Below are 19,376 nucleotides of genomic sequence, written 5' to 3'. Positions count from 1 at the left end.
GGCACTCGGTCTACTAAGTAACTCTCGCTCTCAAACAGTAACTAACAATTGCTGCGCCTGCGCCTTTCTGCCGCCACCGCTAACTAAACCGCCGGAAGCTTTTCCCTCTTCCCATTGGCCCGCTGCTGGACTAGTTGGTCGATACTGCGCATGCTCCATATCGTACCCTCTTCCCCCGCCCCCCAACTCTCTCCATTGTACGCAAAGTCGCTAACACGCCTGCGCGAGCGGGCGTGCCCCGGAAGCAGTTCTTTAACCTGCTGACACGTAGCAACGGGGCTAGTACAGGGTCCTTAGTTGAGTTTGGGGGGTTACTGGAGGCTGCCGGACCTGCCGGAGCTACCACCGCCACCGCCTCCGCCGCCGCCGCCGCCGCCGCCGCCTCCGCCTCCGCCTCCGCCTCCGCCTCCGCGTTTGGTGAGTGCCCAGTTCCGTGGCTCACTGTTCGGTTTCTCCCCGCACCTGGGCAGCGCGGCTTGTTGCCGCCTGTCGGCACCGCGCCCCGGTCCTTTCGCTCAGACCTTCCCTCCCTTTCGGGCCTTGCTTTGACGAGGCCCCTGCCGGAGTCTGCGCTTTTCTGGCCGGCCCAGGCCTTATTTTGCAGGAGGCTGTCAGCTGTCCAGAGGTGAGGAATCATCTTTGTTGTTGTTGATATTTTAGACCCCACGAAATCCCTCCTCCCACGTCCCTGCCCCAAACCCAAGGCATATCAGCTCCTTGAAGTGGAGGTGTCTTCTCGGGCCTCGACTTAGAGTCTAGACATTTCTTTAGCACACCCCACCCCCGATCCATCTTCCAAATGCTGCCCCCCAAAATTTTAGAAGTTATTTACTGCCTTCTGAGGGTATTTGCTTAAGTAAAGTATCAGGACCGAATTCAGGGAGGACCTTGGGCATAAGCAGCCTTTGCTGTTTCTTTTTATTGCAGATTATTTGCAATGTCAGGCTTTGACAACTTAAACACGGATTTCTACCAGACAAGTTACAGCATCGATGACCAATCACAGCAGTCCTATGATTATGGAGGAAGTGGAGGACCTTATAGCAAGTAACTTTTCAACTTTGCCCGTTTACTTAGTTGAGATTGCATTGAAAGCATGTACCCCGAATGTTTGGTTCTGCCTAAGAGTGAATGTGTGAACATGTTCCGTATCAGGAACGTGACTTTTCATAATCTTTATACCTCCGGAGAGATCTGTGACACTTGTTTGGGTTGGAAGGGATTACGCTATTTAGGGTTTGGTATCTTATGCACAATTTTCAGGTGTGCCATGAGTGGAAAAATAGATTCTAGAAGAACATTTTTCTAGTGACAGTATTTGTACATCATTTAAGATATGGATAGAAGTTTTAAGTACCTAGAAGATAGGCTGTTTAGGCCACAAGACGAGTTAAAAAGTAAAGTCTTTTGACAGCTTGTTAAGTAGCTAAATCAGTCCAACTTTCAGACTTTATCAACTGTTAACTGAAAGCACTGAGTGACACTATTGAACAGTGTAAGCTCCATACTATGAATCATCAGGTGGTTTTCATAAAGCAGCTGATAATCACTTTTATTACTCCCCACACCAAAACTTTATGATCAGTCAGTACGCACAGATTGCCAGTTACAGACTGAAGTGAGGGGGACTCAAAACCTTTCATCCACGAACTGTTGAAAAAACAAAACCAAAACTCTGTTCTTTTTATAGTCCATGGTGTTTGTGGCAAAAAACTTAAAGCTTTTTACCAATCTCCTCCAGGACATCATATTCTTAGTTTCTTAGGTCCTTAAAGTTAATCTTTTCAGCCTGCCATCCAGTGAAGGCGTTTCCTATGCCAGGCCTACTTAACCTTTTTTAGATGGTCCAGGACCACTTTGAGAATCTTAGGAAAACTGTAGGCCTATTTCTGAGAAATATATGCATGCAAACACCCACAGTAATGTGCATATAATGTCTAGACAGTTTGTGTGTTAGATGTGCATCTATGGACTCTGAATTAAAAACCTAATGAAGATTGTCCCAGGTTGAGGGCATGGAAAGGGTGCATATCCAATCTGAGAGAAACATTAGTACTAGAATGTGTTTGAATTAATAAATCTAAATGAAAGTGCCCAAGAATTTAAAAAAGCAAAAATCAAATTCAGCCCCACAGTATCATCTGTCTTGTATAGGCTATACTTTTTACAAAACAAAACTCCTTGAATCTGCTTATTTTTTGATACATTCTAAAGCTTCCCCCCACCTAAAATTCAACACATTGGACAATGGGAGTGAACATGTAAATAATGCTGTCTGTGAACCACTTTTTTTCTTTCTTTTAAATTCTCAATTACATGCCATTGAAGATTTATCTCTTTTATCAGTTAATCGGGCAGAATTGGAAAAGTCATGTTGAGAAATTTCCACTCATTTATATACTTAAATATGTGTTTCTTGTGATTGTTCAGTGTATGACAGGGCAGATGAATATAAGATTGGTCAGGGTGCTGCAACAGGGTTTTGGAAAACCTGTCTCTGTATGTGGGCCTGTTTTTAACCAAATGATATTGATGTTTGGACTCAGCAGAATTATTCCATTTAGATTGCAGCCTCCTAGCTTTATCTGTCTCTGCCTTTCCTATGTTTCTTTCTTTCTGTCCATGTTTGCATCTCTTAAAGGTGTGACTTATCTTTTCTTTACACTTAGCATCTCACTTCAGTTCTCCACAGAGCAGAATATCTAAAGATATTCTTGGTAACTATTCTCACAATTCCGTTACAACCAAATCGTGTACCACTAAGCATTGCTTCTGTACTAATGAAAAAGTTTCATTCCAAGTGCTTATATAAACATTACTGCCAGTTAATGAATGTGAGTTTATAGATGCTGCTTAGGAAAATAAGAAGCCTAATGTGTTAGCAGTAATGACTGGGTTTCTGAACTTTATATATAAAAAAAAATTGAACTTCTCTATATGTACCTATATGTATTGTTTCTGCACCCTAGTGACATTTTTATGTCCATGTCAGTTTATCAAATAATATTTTGTTTGTTACGCCAACTTGGTAACAAGGATCAGCTAACTTTTATCTCTCTATTGATGAAAATCTAGGTTCACATAGCATCTGACTTGGATTGTCTTCACATTTGACTTGACTTATTATTAGTCCCTAGTTCTACATTTGCCCTATGAAGTCAGCTTTAACATTTTGCATAATTTCCACTCTGGGTACTGTACATTCATACATTCATACAACAAAAAATAAACCCAAATAGTAAAAGGTCGTTTGATCTCAATCTGTCATATTGGACAGGTTCCACATTGTATTCTAGATATGCCTATAAAATATTTAGTAATACCAATTACATATTTTTTAAAGTCTTGAAAGCTAGTATTTTTTCATCTTCCGAAATAGCTAATAACACCTTTATGGACTATGTAAGGGTTTTGATGAACTTAAGTAGTCAACCCAGTATATTAAGACGCTTTTTGTCTTTGTTGTTGATACTGAGTGCTTCTGAGAGTATTGGTTTACATCTGCTGCTTTTCCTGCTGTAAAAGTGTTGATTTAGACTATAAAGGTCATGTCTACCATGCGGTGTTTTAGTTTAAAACCAACAGGAGTGAGTCAGGAATTTTCCTGAGCAGATCCTGCCAGAAAAGAAAAATTGTAAAATTCCACGGTGTTGTCTTTGTCACCTTATATCCTGAAGAAGGAATGATGGTGCCACCTTTAAAGCTCTTATTTGTTTGCAGTGTTTCTTTTCCTTACATGAAATTTATGGGTCTGCATCAGTGTTTCTGAAGTGTGGCCTGCAGACCCAGAGGGTTCTTGAGACCTTTCAGGAAGACGTTAAGGTCAAAACTATTTTTGTAAAAATTCTAAGATGTTACATACCTTTTTAGGTGTGTTGAGATTTACACTGATGTTGCAGAAGTAATGACTGGTAGAACTGCTGTTACCCAAATATGAGGCAGGACAATGGCATCAAGTTGTTCTAGTAATCGTTGTATTCTTCATCACACACTTGTTGGGGGGGGGGGATGGGGGGAATCATTTTCACTTAAGGGTGCCCTTGATGAAGCTGTAAGAATTACTGTTTTATTAAATGCTGATCTTGACAACACACATTTTTAGAAAAGTCTGTGTGACAAAGTGGGAAACAGTCCTCAAGCACTCCTGCTTCATACTGAAGTACAATGATTATCTCTAGGAAAAGCCCGTGTACAATTTGAGTCACAAGTTGATTCAGCCAGTTTTTTGTGGAAACCATTTTTATTGGAAAGAACATCTGACAAACTATGGTTATTCAGACTTGAAAAATTTCTCAAAAATGAGTGAAGTGACCTGTTACTTCAAGGAAAACAATTGACAATATGTGTGGCCAAAGATCAATTTCAAGTTTTCAGGCAAAAATGAGGATTTTGGAAAACTTGTATCCATCATTGTGAACTTGTCAGCTTCCCAATAATTAACCATTTTCTGATGAGATCAGTGGTGATGTTAACAAATCTGATTTTTAAAATTTATATATATATTTTATATTAAGTGTGTCAATATTTGGAAGAGCTGCATAATTCATACTAATATTTTCTAAATGGCCAATGCATGGTGTTACAAAATCATACATGAATAATAAAGGATCCAATTAAAGTATAAGACAGATCAGTTTATTCTAATACAACAGAGTTCATTAGCATTGTTTCTATTTCCATGTTGCAAGTTAAGTTTAAAAAACTACCACTTCGCTTTGCATTTTGATGTATCAAAAAGAATATTCGCTCTATGCACGCAGGAAGATGAAGATGGCCGAACAGGTGACCAAGTCAGTGCTGTTCGTGTGTCTGGGTAACATCTGTCAATCACCCATTGCAGAAGCGGTTTTCAGGAAACCTGTAACAGATCAAAACATTTCAGATACTTGGGTCATTGACAGTGGCGCTGTTTCTGACTGGAACGTGGGCCGGTCACCAGATCCAAGAGCTGTGAGCTGCCTAACAAATCATGGCATTAACACAGCACATAAAGCAAGACAGGTTACCAAAGAAGACTTTGCCACTTTTGATTATATACAACGTATGGATGAAAACAACCTGAAAGATTTGAATAGGAAAAGTAATCAAGTTGAAAACTGCAGAGTGAAAATTGAACTACTTGGGAGCTATAATCCACAGAAACAACTCATGATTGAAGATCTTTATTATGATAATGACACTGACTTTGAGACTGTCTACCAGCAGTGTGTGCGGTGCTGCAGAGCCTTCCTGGAGAAGGTTTGCTGACCTGGGTCCAGTCCTGCTGTGGCCCAGGCTCATCCCACAGGCCCGCATTCTCAGTCAGGTGTCACAGTGTCACCATTCCCTAGCCAAGGCTGCAGCCCTTTCTTCAGTTAACTCACTGTTTCTTACCTTAAAAAATAATTGTAGATGGAAATCGGTTGTTGTGTTTGGCGGAAGAATAAATAAAAATTTTTGATTTAGACAGTTTATGGGGTAAGTGTTCTTAGACTAGTTGAACCTCCCACTTTGCCCCAGTTACAGAAATAGTGTGGAACAAACAAAATAGTAGAGCAGCAAAATAGAACATAATGAAGTAAAACATCACTGTAAGGCCTATCAGCATCTGAGCCCATTGGCACTTCCAAGAATCTGCACTACCTCTTCCCTCTGTGTGGATGGGGCCCCTGCCCTGCACTCCCTCTTGATGTCAGGGCCTGGTCCAGTGATGTTGGCAAGAAGTGTTCATATATGTGCAGGGTGCACACTTCTGCATTTACAGGACAGGAAGGAAGAAGATTCGTGGGATTAATCTTCAGCACCTTCACTCCTTAGTTTGTGTCTGTCTAGTTGATTTCATACGGAAGTCAGCTTAAGTGTTCCCGTTTGAACCACTTTGCCTCTGGAAATGTAATTATGTCCGGGAAGAAGGACACTTATGTGCTGGTTTACCTTAGGGTCAGTTTGGGGATGGTGTCTGCTTTTACATGCATGTAATTAACCTGAATGTCAAATTTAGATCAGCTTAGGTGGGAAAAAAATAATAAGTGGGAAAAAGTCCTTTTATGTTGGAATGCTTAAATATTGATATGTTAAGTATTCTTTTATCAGTGCTTAGTTTATAGGCAAATATAGGTAATTTCTGTGCACTTGGAGATAGCTGATCTAAAATTCACGTGAATATATGTCAGAAAAGATTGTTTTCAAATAAACTGGGGAAATTACAAAAATACAACTAAGGTAAAAAAAAAGAATATTCATGATAATCTGGAAAGGTTATTAAAATACTCTTTTCCAACTACAGGTCTGCAACACTAGATTTTCTTCAAATACTTCAACTAAAACAGTATATCACAACAGAATGAGAGCAGAAGCAGATATAAGAATTTGCAGCTGTCTTATATGAAGCCAGACATTAATGAGATTGACAAAAATAGAATACGGTGCCACTTTTCTCAGTAATTTTTTCAAATAATTTTTTCATAAAAATGTTTATGCTAACATGTAATGGATTTATTGTTACTTTAAATGAATTAATAAGTATTTAAACATTTCTGTTTTAATTTCTAAAATAATAAATATTGATAGATATAACCCACATAAAAAAATTTAGGAGTTCTCAATAATAAATTTTAAGAATATAATGGGTTCTAAGATCAAAGACTTTGAGAACCACAGGTTTATGTCATTCTTGTTTTTTCTATTGCATACACATTGATATTCTCTCTCTTGCTGTCTTTGGAGAGAGAGAGTATAAAATGCAATTTGTTTATGCGGATTGTAGAAACCTCCATATGGAGCTTTTCTAGCTCTTTCATAAACTCCAAGGTGGGTTTATGATGCATCCTAACAGAGATCAACACAATAGCATATTTTACTAAATCAGAAAATGTGAGTTCTTGTCCTAATTCAACCAGCTAGCCCTGTGGAAACTCCGTGTGTGTGTGTGTGTGTGTGTGTGTGTGTGAGAGAGAGAGAGAGAGAGAGAGAGAGAGAGAGAGAGAGAGAATAGTAATCAAGATACTTGCATACCAGAATGACTGGGGAAATGCATGTATAGAAAAAGATATTATGGCTGTCTCTGTCAGGTAGGATTTGAGGGTAATTTTTTACTACAGTTGTTAAAAGAGCTGGCTATTGGAATTAAAAAGTCTAGTTTTGAATCCTGGCACCACCATGGACAAATCATTTTAACCCAAATATGTTTCCACATTTTTGTAATGGAGAGGATGATAAAATTGACCTCCTAAAGAATTGTAGAGAGAATAATGTGAGATAATTCACATTAAAGACTTAAAACAGTGTTTCACACAGTAATATTCAAAAGGCTATTATTTATGTTTTTGGAAATTTTCAGTAGTTAATATATACCCATGTATTACATATGACATTTTAGAATTAATGAATTTCAACAAGTAATAAATATACAGGATTTTTAAAGGTGCAAAGGTACAAAAGTTTATAACCTGAAAATTAAGTCTTTTACTTCTCCTGTCTCTGGGTCCCTTTACCTATATAATGGTGTATATAATGTACGTGTATATATATATACACACATGCACATAGATATGCATACATATTCTAAAAAGCAGAGTCACAGTGGGTGCATATGGTATATACTATTCTGAATATTAGATTTTTTCTTCCCCACTGAATATTTCTTGATTATCATTTCTTACGAGTACAGACAAAACTGCCTCACACCTTTAAAAAGGTGCAGAGTAGTCTGTGCCTATATCACAGTGTAGTTACTGATAGCTGTATATATTTTGTTTTGGTTTCTACTTTTTGCTATTAAAATAATGCTGTAGCGAATTCTATATTTTATAGCTAGAAAAATAAATAGTATTTTTTTAAGCATGTATTGGACTAGCGTGGTAAGTCATGAGAATGAGAGCTATGTGTAGTTGAAACTTCACCTTTGATTTGCTTTTAATCAAGATGTTCAGTTAATTTAAAAATTAGATTTAATTTTAAAATCTCAATAATGAGGTCATCAGATTTTTTATATTTTTCAAAAGGGAATTATAAATTTTTAAAGATAATTAGACTAAAAGATCTCTAAGGCTTCTCAGCTCTCATTTTTAAAGTAACTTACTTTTACAATAGTTACTTTACTTCTTTATTTCTTACCATTGATAGATAAGTCATATTTTTCTGGAACATAGTAAAACAGGTCTTTAAAAGGTATTGCTTCAATATCCTTCTGTTCCCTGTTGTTTTCATGACTAAAAAAGCCATGGTAAGGTTTCCTTCTAAAATGCAAGATTTGTTATAGTACATAGCAAAGGAGACAATAGGTATACAATTACTTTGAAAAATTAAAAGCACTATTTAGATGCAAGGTGTGCTAATAATGTTTGTATATTCAGAAAGCTTTCACAAAAAAGAAGCTTGATTTTTTTCCACTTTTTGAAATTGATGGTTGTTCTTAAAGAGATTTACCCACTTGCAAAAAATAACATACTACAGAGAATAAAGAAGAATGATTTTATACTCATTCATTCTCATGGAGAGATCTGAGTTACAGTGGAAAATTAACGTAACATGCAGTACAAAGTCTGTCATCCTGAGTTTTTATTTATAGTCTTGGGCATAAATTTTATTTCACAACTATCTTTATGTATGCTCACTAAAGGAGAAAGTACAAGAAAACGTTCACGTTTTCATTTGTTGACCTCCTGATGTTTAAAAGCTTAATAGTTTGTGAAATGCTTAAGCACTGCATGAGTGAGTTTTAGCATCATCAGGAAAATTCTCTATAAAATACAGACAACTTATTGTAGATAATCAGCTTGATCTTAGTAATTAATTTCAACCACCGTTTATAAAAACTGGCAAAGAGATATCCTGAGAATTGCATGACTAAGATTTTCTGCCTCTCGGGAATATCAGTTTGGGGCGTTGACATAATTCTGAGAAATGTAACTTACTTTTATTGTAGACAGTATGCTGGCTATGACTACTCGCACCAAGGCCGGTTTGTCCCTCCAGACATGGTGCAGCCACAACAGCCGTACACCGGGCAGATTTTCCAGCCAGCTCAGGCGTATACTCCAACTACGCCTCAGCCATTCTATGGAAACAACTTTGAGGATGAGCCACCTTTATTAGAAGGTACGATTGGTTGCAACACTTGATAGTACTCTATAGTACCCCGCTGGTCAGTGAAAATAAATCTTAGTTTGGAGAAGTTACTCTTTTCTTTAAAAGAATAATACTGTAGAAAACAGTTTTCTACTAAAGGGACTCATTTTGAACAGAGTATATATGAAACCACATTGAGCCAGGAGGACCAGATTTTTAATAGATCTTTATAAAGTGATAATAAAGTATGTCAGTGTATGAGCAGAGTAACTTTTACTTCAGATTATTATTGAAATTCTGTCAGTGGAAGAAATGAGAGGAAATAGCGTGGTATTGATTATTCTGCATGGAAATAAGCTGACAGAGCTAGTAACATCACTGAAAAGTATGGTGTTTTTCAAACACAAAAAGCAGTAGTTCTAAAGTGTTTCTTGTTTTTTTGATCAGATACGCTTTGAAAGTCTAGTGAAAGCTATGCATACTCTCCTCAGAAAAAGGCACACACATGCAGAGAGACGTAGTTTTGTATACATTTTCACAGGGACAGGGACTCCAGTGTTCCTGAAGCCTCAGGTATAGAGTCCCTTACTGTTAACACTGTCCATATGTTCTTTGCTATGCAGACATAGCAGAGTGTCTGTTTCATCATGTCCATATCTGTTTCTAACATCAGACCAGAAATTGGATATTTGTGGAATAAACACCATAATCAGTAAAGACTGATATTGAGGACTCACCAAAATAATATCATCTGATATTGCTAGGTCACTCTTTTGATATTGGTGGTTTCATTTTTTCTCCTGTTACAACATAGATTCTGGTAAACTAAAAGTATATCACAAATCCTGATTGACTTCCTTATTTTCTTTTTCTTTAGAATTAGGTATCAATTTTGATCACATCTGGCAAAAAACGCTCACAGTGTTACACCCATTAAAAGTAGCGGATGGCAGCATCATGAATGAGACTGATTTGGCAGGACCAATGGTTTTTTGCCTTGCTTTTGGAGCCACATTGTTACTGGTAAGATGTTAGTTGCAACTCTCAGTGTGAGATTAAATGTTCCACCAAGAGCCTTTATTGAGACTCTGCTTATACAATCAGGTCTTTGATGTGTCTTAAATAGTATTGAGTTGTTTGAATTTGTACCTATTCATTACTTCTCCTTTGATAATAGATATAGTGTATTTAGAAATCATTTCTTGTTTCACTAAGTGCTTCAGTTATTAGGGAAAAAATATTAATAAATATCGTATGGCTTTAGTCCCTCATCAAAATTCCTTCCTTTCAAAAACTGACAAAACTTTTAGCTTATTGCTCTTTTCTAAAATTTCATCATTGGGTGGTGTTTTGTTGTAGCAATGCTGGTCTTCTATATATTATTTTAACATTTAATGAACTGAAACATTAAAGGCAACAGGTTTTAGTCCCTATCTCCCGTCTCCCTAAGAATGTTAAAGCATATTGAAAATGAAAAGTTGTAAAGATAATTATTACTGTTTGTTTTATTTTATGTTGTTTCTGAATTAGAAGAGGTAAATGACATAATGGATCGAAGATGGACTTTTTAGTCAGAAAAACTGGGCATGAACTCAGTGCTCCTACTCCACCCTTGAGCAAAGTCATTTCATCCTTCACCTCCCTCTCATAGATAATACTATGCTTCCCACCTAACAAGTTTGTTTTGGAGATCAAGCAAGACAGGTTATGTGAGAACACTTTGAAAAGTTTAAAGCACTGTATAAGTATAAGGTTTTATTATTACTATATGAGTGCATTAGTGAACTCAGCTGAGCCCTTTTAAACTTCTACACTCTTACTCAAGTATTTACAAACAACTATTGATTCTAACAAAAATCCCAAGGATTTTGCTATTTAATGTAATCTGTGGAGACATTCTCCCAATTGAGTTTTATATGTCAAACATCTGACAAACCAGGAACTTTTTAAAGGCTTCTCTGTGGACTGATTTTAGTGATAGTACAACCTGAATGCAATGTTTGTTCGCATAGCTGGACTAAGAATACTAACTGCAATTAAGCTAACATTCACTGCCCTAAGCCCTAAGACTGTTCAGTGATGTCTTTTATAAGAGCAGAATCTTTAAGGTTTGTGTTTGTTTGTTTGTTTGTCAGAGAACTGTATAAAGCAGCCAACAATTTGGAAAAACAAAGAAGAAAATATGTTCCATTATATTCCTCTTGCCCAGTTATTAACCACTTTTCTTTTCTCCTCCCCTCCTCACAGAACCCTGGCTTCCTGCTTATCCTGGCTTCCTTTCTCCTAATTCCTCTAACACCCATGTAAAGTGAATAATGAGATTATTTCTGCTGTTAAAAAGATTATAGCTACATCTGCCAATGAGAATAAATTGCTTCAGGGCAATTTTGATGGAATTTGGGTACTTTCAAGTGATACTAGCTACTATCCAAACATCTGAACGGCTTTCCATCTTGTCTCTGTAGTTTATTTGCTTAAAATCAGCCAGATTTCTTTTTAGAAATCTACTACTTTAGGTGATCATACCATGATTTTATATCTTTGTTGAATTCTATGCCAAGCTCAAATGGTAACTAGAAAATGAAAAACAATATCTGTGTGTTGGGAGGTGGATATTTTAAACTTCTTAAGAAGGATATAAAAGCCAGCCTGCTCACTGTTTTACTTCTCCGTATAAAGAATAGGTACCTTTGTGGATTTTAATGCTCACAAATTGTGTATCTTCTGTGAGTGCCATTTCAGGTGAAAGAAGCCAAAAATAACTATTTTGCCCTTAACCTGTAATCTTTTCTTTACCCATAGGCTGGCAAAATCCAGTTTGGCTATGTATATGGGATCAGTGCAATTGGATGCCTAGGAATGTTTTGTTTATTAAACTTAATGAGTATGACTGGTGTTTCCTTCGGTTGTGTGGCAAGTGTCCTTGGATATTGTCTTCTTCCCATGATCCTGCTTTCCAGCTTTGCAGTGATATTTTCTTTGCAGTAAGTGCTGGTCTTTATTTTGGGGGTTGATTAACTAATTCTGTGTAATAGGATTTACCTCACCATCAGTTTGAGATAAATCACTGATTCAACAACATATTAGATAGTGCCTCTTATATGTGAGGACTGTGTTTTATATTTCTCAGTGATGAATAATGGAAGTGAGAACAAGTTTAAAAATCTTTTATACCATCTCTCTTTTACCTATGATAGAGAATTTAGTTTTTTGCGTACTTAGCAGTGTCCATAAACAAATTGAACAGTGGTGATTGTTAACTTAAATACTGCATGGAAAAGGTCAAGTTGTTTAGAATTATACTTACCCTCTCTTTGATATTTTTTATACCATATCTGACTTCTTAAAGATATCGGGCAGGGCTTCCCTGGTGGCTGCACCCAAAAAAAAAAAAAAAAAAAAATAGATATCGGGCATATGCTAAGTGGATGAATAATAAACACATATTCTCTCTTTAGCAGCTTTTTAACTAAAAATGGAGCATTCTTTTTATGGAAGAGGCTGTTACTAGCCTACCGTGTTCTCAGATGTACACAGCTTTAAATATATGTTATTTTAAAATAATATTTTAGGTAAGGTTAAAAATAAAGGTATAGGGCTTCCCTGGTGGCACCGTGGTTGGGAGTCTGCCTGCCGACGCAGGGGACGCGGGTTCGTGCCCCAGTCCGGGAACATCTCACATGCCGCGAAGCGGCTGGGTCCGTGAGCCATGGCCGCTGAGCCTGCGCGTCTGGAGCCTGTGCTCCGCAGTGGGAGAGGCCACAACGGTGGGAGGCCCGCGTACCGAAAAAAATAAGAAAATTAAAAAAATATAAAAATAAAATTAAAAATAAAGGTATAAGTACAGCTAATAAAATTGCTTCTCATGGCCAGTGCACAGATGCTCTCTCAACAGTTCAAGCTCCACCTTGTGGCTAGTGCTGGACGACCAAAGATTGAGCTTTGTTACACTTTGAAAATGAAAGTTTTGGAGAAGAGTATATATCACCTATTTGGTAGTAGAGATTTGGCAGGATGATGGCCTCACAGTGTCCCTGCCTCACTCTTCTCATTTGTTAAGATTGATACATTTACATTCAAATTTTACACACAGTATTTTCTACTGAAACAGCGTTTTCCCACCGGAGTTAGTTTTGCAACCGGGGGACACTTGGCAATGTCTGGAGACAATTTTCAGTTGTGAAAAACTGTGGGAGGCATGGATGCTCCTGGTGTTTTATGGCTGGAGGCCAGGATGCTGCATAACTTCCTAACGATGGACAGATACACCCTCACAGCAAAAGCGCGTCCACCCCAAATGTCAGTGCTGCCAAGGCTGAGAAATTGTGCTTGATTAAGGAGCAAGATGTGTTATAGATGAGCTTTTTATCACATGAAATAATGGAATTCACTGTGAGGTACATTTCAGCATTTGAAAAACATCTTGATTATTTCTACGGATATCTACATGTGGATTTTTAAGTGCTTTTTTAAAACTTATTCTTATGTAACTAATCTCATCTACTGTTTCTCTCCCCTCCCCCTGTTTTTCCTTGTCGGCTACAGAGGAATGGTAGGAATCATTCTCACTGCTGGAATTATTGGATGGTGTAGTTTTTCTGCTTCCAAAATTTTTATTTCTGCATTAGCCATGGAAGGACAGCAACTTCTAGTAGCATATCCTTGTGCTTTGCTATACGGAGTCTTTGCCCTAATTTCTGTTTTTTGAACTGAATTTATCTCGGATGTGGACATCATTGGGCCAAATAGCAAAAAGGACTTTGAACTCTTAAATCGGACCAGCAAAGTGCTACAAGTACAACTCTCGTGCAGATCTGATGTTTGACTCTTGGAGCAATGGAAGTAAATACGTATCTTTTGTTCATTTTTATAGAATTTTTGAATACTATATTGGATTTACTTGCAGTATGACTAGGTTTAAATGTTTGTGCTAATACAAATAAGAAGTGCTATTTCTTTCGTGTTCCTGCAGCCTTAGAAAAACAGCTCTTCTCCTTGCTAACTATATATTATGATGTTTTTGATGGATTTTTATCAACTGTGGGAAACTAACCACAGAGATAATAATCTTTCTTAAAAACAACCCATAATAAAGAAGACATAAGACTTATTGAAGAAATATTTTCCAAGGAGTTAGGAAATAAAAATTACCTGTATTCTCAAGTCAGGTGCAGTTGAAGCAAAAAAGTGATCCCAATGTAAAGTTCTATGAGTTTGCACTTCAAAAGTTTGACAGTCCTCTAAATTATCTCATGGAATTTTAGCTAAATTCAGTGATACAAGTAGTTCACAGTCTACCTTATTGTAGATGTGAAATGTGAACATCTCTTCAGATACTAGCATTAACTAAACCACAGTGACCTAGACTCTGCATTAATGCTCATAATTGGATCTCCATGTTTCCCGGGAAAAAGAAAATCACTAACCTTTTTTGCGAAGAATATTTAAAATGTCACAGTTTCAGTATTGCAGTTTCAGTGTAAAGTACATTTGATGCTTATTAATTAAAATTTTCCCAGTTGATTTAAAGTGTGTTGTTGAGTTTACTTTTGCTAACCCACTGTTCTCGGTGTTCCATTTTCTTTAGGGTCTGGTTTTGACTTGTATTCCCAATTTATTTTAAGCTTTAAGAATAGTGGTCATCTAGTATAGAATCAAAAAATGAGATTAAACAAAAAGTAGTTTGCTTTGAGTTACATTATTTCCTTGTATTGAATTTATTTGGTTAATATTGTCATGTTCTCTTGTCAGAAAGTCTGAAAGAAAATACCATATCTTGATGGTTGGCTTTTTCTGGAGCCAGATTGTGATTTTGGACAAAGCTCAGTTATGAGAAAGGTGCCATACTGGGAGGGAAAATGTTGCTCTTTTTTTTTTTTTTTTAAGAGGAGGCTTTCAGACTAAATAAAAAGAAATGCCACGCTGACATATTCATGGTTTTTTTTTAGAGCTAGTGTTCAACCATAAAAGGTTAAAATAATAAAACATACTTCTTACAAGAAGATCATGATTTCTGATCTCTAGAATTACATAAATTTGTTTCCTTTCATTAATATTTAATCTTCTGGAGGAACGTACTCACTAGTAATTAGCTATTGGCTGGGTTTTTAAACTTACCAAATTGTTTTAGAATATTTTTTATTATAATCCTTGGATAGTATCTTTTTTGCCTTTTTCAATTCATTTTATAAGCGTAAACAATTCTTCCTAAGGTAAATGTAATGGGTGCCTTCTTTAATATCCAGTTCTTCCTAATGAAAAGGGTAGATGATGCTTTGGGAATTAAAATCTCCCTCTGTTAGTTAGACTTAAGACCATTAATCTTCAGCTAAATTCCCCAAATGGATCAAACTGTTTTCTTATTTTTTTGCCTCCACCCCCAACAAAATAATTTTTAGTTTAAATCAATAATGTAGAAGTTTTTGTTGTTAGTTGTCTTTTATTTAACCCCAAAATGATTAGTTGTAAAACTATTTTATATTCTGTCAGAACAGGTATACAGTGGAATTGCCTTTGATACAAGAGTTCTCAAGCTTGCTTGTTTACATGAAGAGTCATGCGTGACCAAAATTTCCCTTTTATAAAACTCTCTCATCAAAAACAGTATATGTAGCCATATTTGTGCATACTTTAAAAACGGACATAACTGTGTCTCAGAAATACGATGTGGTAATGTTTTTCTCTAGCATCGGAATAGCTTTCTGCTTCTTCAGCTAAGTACCAGGAAGAGCATATGGTTTGCTTTTAGGTCCATTTTATACCCAAACCATGCATGTACCTTTAAGTACTGGAGATGCTCTCAGCATCACTAAAAGCTTACCCAGTGACTGTCTCTGAGTAAAACTCTTTGTGAGTGGACTTTTCAGGTTCACTCACTCAAGCGAGTGTGTTTATGCAAGCATGTATGCCAAAGACATGCAGTTGATTTTACATATAGTATAAATGTATATTTTACAACTTTGCTGTAATACGTTTACCAATGGGTGTTTTCAAGAGCTGTATAAGAAAGCTTATAGAAATAGGCATTCTTTTGCCAGATAAAGTTATGCAGATAATGAAAAATGCTGTAAATCTTTACACACTGTCCTTACATACTGGTCATCCAATCAAAGAGAATTTTTTTAAATGTATCTAATGATTTGACTTGGGCTGGGATCTAAGTACTATGCATATGACGTTTTGCAACTATAATAGGCATTGCTCAACTCAAAAGTGAGGACAGTTATCTCTGTAATGTTATAGGATACTCAGACCCAGTCATGAAGAAATATGGGAAATCAAGATGACATTTGGAGATCTGCCTGTTGTCATATAGAGCATATCTAATGTAATGACTTGAACAATTTGCTTAACTTGCCGTGTGGGAGAAAAAATTATATATGGCACAGTGCTTAGCCTGTTGTAAAGTTGTGCCAAAAGTTTTCCAAAGAAACGTAACTCGGTATAGATCATCACATGAAGAGTACTTACCAAAGAACAGCACTGGGCCTTCCTTCAAGACTTCAGCTAGAGCAAGCTTCCTACCCAAACAGTAGCCCCAAGTGAAATCTGTCCTCGCAAAGTATCCACTGATTCATTCTGTAGTGTCAAATTTCAAATCACCAAATGAAATCAATTATTGTAAATCTCAATTTATTTGGAAATGAAAGCTTAAGTTATTCCTCAAGCAATGTATTTGTATCATAATAATATGCTTGTTTTCAAAGTAACTTTAAGAATGAAGCATTTAGTAGTAGGCAAAAACACAAGTACTTTTTTAGTCACAGTAGTTAATGAGAGTTTCTTGTTTTCTTTTTAGGATGTATTTAGGATTTGGGGGAAGGAGTGGCGATAACAAGATTATCAGGGTCTATTGGAAATGCCCTAAGGAAAAATTGGTTCATGTGCTTTAATGAGTAGATAAGTATGATCTGTCATTAGCTTGTCAAGCATACAGTGTTGACTTTCAAACATCTTAAAGCCTGTCCTCACCACTTTCTCCACAATCTAGGCTGTTATTACTTGACACCACCAATGAAGAAATCACTGATTTTTAATCAGTTCTACTTCTGCCACCATCCAAATTATTGAAGTTTGAATTTTAGTGCATTAGTAGTAGTACTTGAATTTCAATAAGTTACTTTGTTCATGAATAAATACCCAGTTTGTAACTGGGCAGTACGTAAAAACAAACATTAAATATTAAATTACTGATTTCTAGAGATTGGCAGATTACCTAGTCAAGTGTTTTATATTATTGTATTCTATTATCTTGGAATGGTGACCATAAAACCTGAAGAATGAAGTCAAGACAGTGTGTAGTTCTGACTTTTGCATCACAGATAGGAATATTTCTTCCTGTGCATGAAGTTCCTAGTCTAGTTAATAAAGAACATTACCTGCTGATGGAGCACAATGTCCTGTGTTTGTGCAAATAAATTAAAAAGATTACGTATGCAAATGAGGACTAATTAAATACAGAGTTCTCCTAATTTAAAAGCACAAATACTTCCTTGAGCACATTAGGTTCTAAAAATCGGATATTACATTTTTCATGAGTTTTATTAGGCTTACCTTGCATATATAATTTTTTTTTTTTTCTGAAACTACCACTAAATATGGTGATAGCTTGTAGGGTGATGAATTACGTATTAAGGTGTTATAATCGCTTTTCAACACTTGCAGCACAAAAGAAATTTTAAATATGAGAAAACGAAGTACTCATAAACATTTAAGATGCTTGTAAATTTGTACCTAGTTGGCCTACTCTGATTCTCTTAAAAATAGAGAAAACAACTTGGTTATTTCATTTTTTTCCCCAGGTAATTACAGTTCAAACGAATGTCTTTGTAAAATTTAATGACACATTTGCTTGTAGGTTTCAGTTTTGTGATTTTTGATAATATTATAGGACTTGGTAGCGTCTTTTCTCTAGGCAGTCAGTGATCCTAAAAGCCCTATTATTTTAGTGCTTGCTTCGGCAGCACATATACTAAAATTGGAGCAATACAGAGATTACCGTGGCCCCTGCAAAAGGATGACACGCAAATTGTGAAGCGTTCCATATTTTTAAGACCTAAATGTAAGGCCAGACACTACAAAAGTCTTAGAGGAAAACATAGGCAGAACACTCTGTGACATAAATCACAGCAAGATCCTTTTTGACCCACCTCCTAGAGAAATGGAAATAAAAACAAAATAAACAAATGGGACCTAATGAAACTTAAAAGCCTTTGCACAGCAAAGGAAACCATAAACAAGACCAAAGACAACCCTCAGAATGGGAGAAAATATTTGCAAATGAAGCAACTGACAAAGGATTAATCTCCAAAATTTACAACCAGCTCATGCAGCTCAGTATCAAAAAAACAAACAACCCAATCCAAAAATGGGCAGAAGACCTAAATAGACATTTCTCCAAAGAAGATATACAGACTGCCAACAAACACATGAAAGAATGCTCAACATCATTAATCATTAGAGAAACGCAAATCAAAAGTACAATGAGTTATCACCTCACCCCTGTCAGAATGGCCATCATCAAAAAATCTAGAAACAATAAATGCTGGAGAGGGTGTGGAGAAAAGGGAACCCTCTTGCACTGTTGGTGGGAATGTAAATTGATACAGCCAGTATGGAGAACAGTATGTAGGTTCCCTAAAAAACGAAAAATAGAACTACCGTATGACCCAGCAATCCCACTACTGGGCATATACCCTGAGAAAACCATAATTCAAAAAGAGTCATATACCACAATGTTCATTGCAGCTCTATTTACAATAGCTAGCACCTGGAAGCAACCTAAGTGTCCATTGACAGATGAATGGATAAAGAAGATGTGGCACATATATACAATGGAATATTACTCAGTCATAAAAAGAAACAAAATTGAGTTATTTGTAGTGAGGTGGATGGACCTAGAGTCTGTTATACAGAGTGAAGTAAGAAAAAGAAAAGCAAATACTGTATACTAACACATATATATGGAATCTAAAAAAAAAAAAATGGTTTTGAAGAACCTAGCAGCAGGACAGGAATGAAGATGCAGACATAGAGAATGGACTTGAGGACACAGGGAGGGGGAAGGGTAAGCTGGGATGAAGTGAGAGAGTGGCATGGACATACATACACTACCAAATGTAAAATAGCTAGTGGGAAGCAGCCACATAGCACAGGGAGATCAGCTCGGTGCTTTGTGTCCACCTAGAGGGGTGGGATAGGGAGGGTGGGAGGCAGATGCAAGAGGGAGGAGATATGGGGATACATGTATATGTATAGCTGATTCATTTTGTTATACCGCAGAAACTAACACACCACTGTAAAGCAATTATACTCCAATAAAGATGTTA

The 19,376-nt window shown here is 36.6% G+C and overlaps 1 protein-coding gene, 1 non-coding gene and 1 pseudogene across 2 annotated transcripts; all 3 read left to right on the top strand.

The window, feature by feature from the left end:
* The first annotated feature begins 255 nt into the window (after positions 1–255).
* YIPF5 (Yip1 domain family member 5) lies at positions 256–14,577 on the top strand. Its single transcript, XM_024752442.1, has 6 exons — positions 256–417; positions 928–1,047; positions 8,906–9,078; positions 9,926–10,071; positions 11,851–12,032; positions 13,594–14,577. The coding sequence occupies exons 2-6, from the start codon at positions 938–940 to the stop codon at positions 13,754–13,756; spliced, it is 774 nt and encodes a 257-aa protein (XP_024608210.1). The 5' UTR covers positions 256–417; positions 928–937; the 3' UTR covers positions 13,757–14,577.
* On the top strand, positions 4,771–5,320 carry LOC112404446 (low molecular weight phosphotyrosine protein phosphatase pseudogene; annotated as a pseudogene).
* A 3,418-nt stretch (positions 14,578–17,995) lies between the features above and the next one.
* Positions 17,996–18,098, top strand: LOC112404494 (U6 spliceosomal RNA). The gene has a single exon (XR_003004099.1). It is a non-coding gene; the product is annotated as a U6 spliceosomal RNA (small nuclear RNA).
* The last annotated feature ends 1,278 nt before the right edge of the window (positions 18,099–19,376 follow it).

Source organism: Neophocaena asiaeorientalis, unplaced genomic scaffold (assembly GCF_003031525.2).
Source record: "Neophocaena asiaeorientalis asiaeorientalis breed wild unplaced genomic scaffold, Neophocaena_asiaeorientalis_V1.1 scaffold204, whole genome shotgun sequence".
NCBI lineage: Eukaryota > Metazoa > Chordata > Mammalia > Artiodactyla > Phocoenidae > Neophocaena > Neophocaena asiaeorientalis.
The sequence above is the reverse complement of the archived record's forward strand: the minus strand, read 5'-3'. Positions and strand labels throughout refer to the sequence as shown.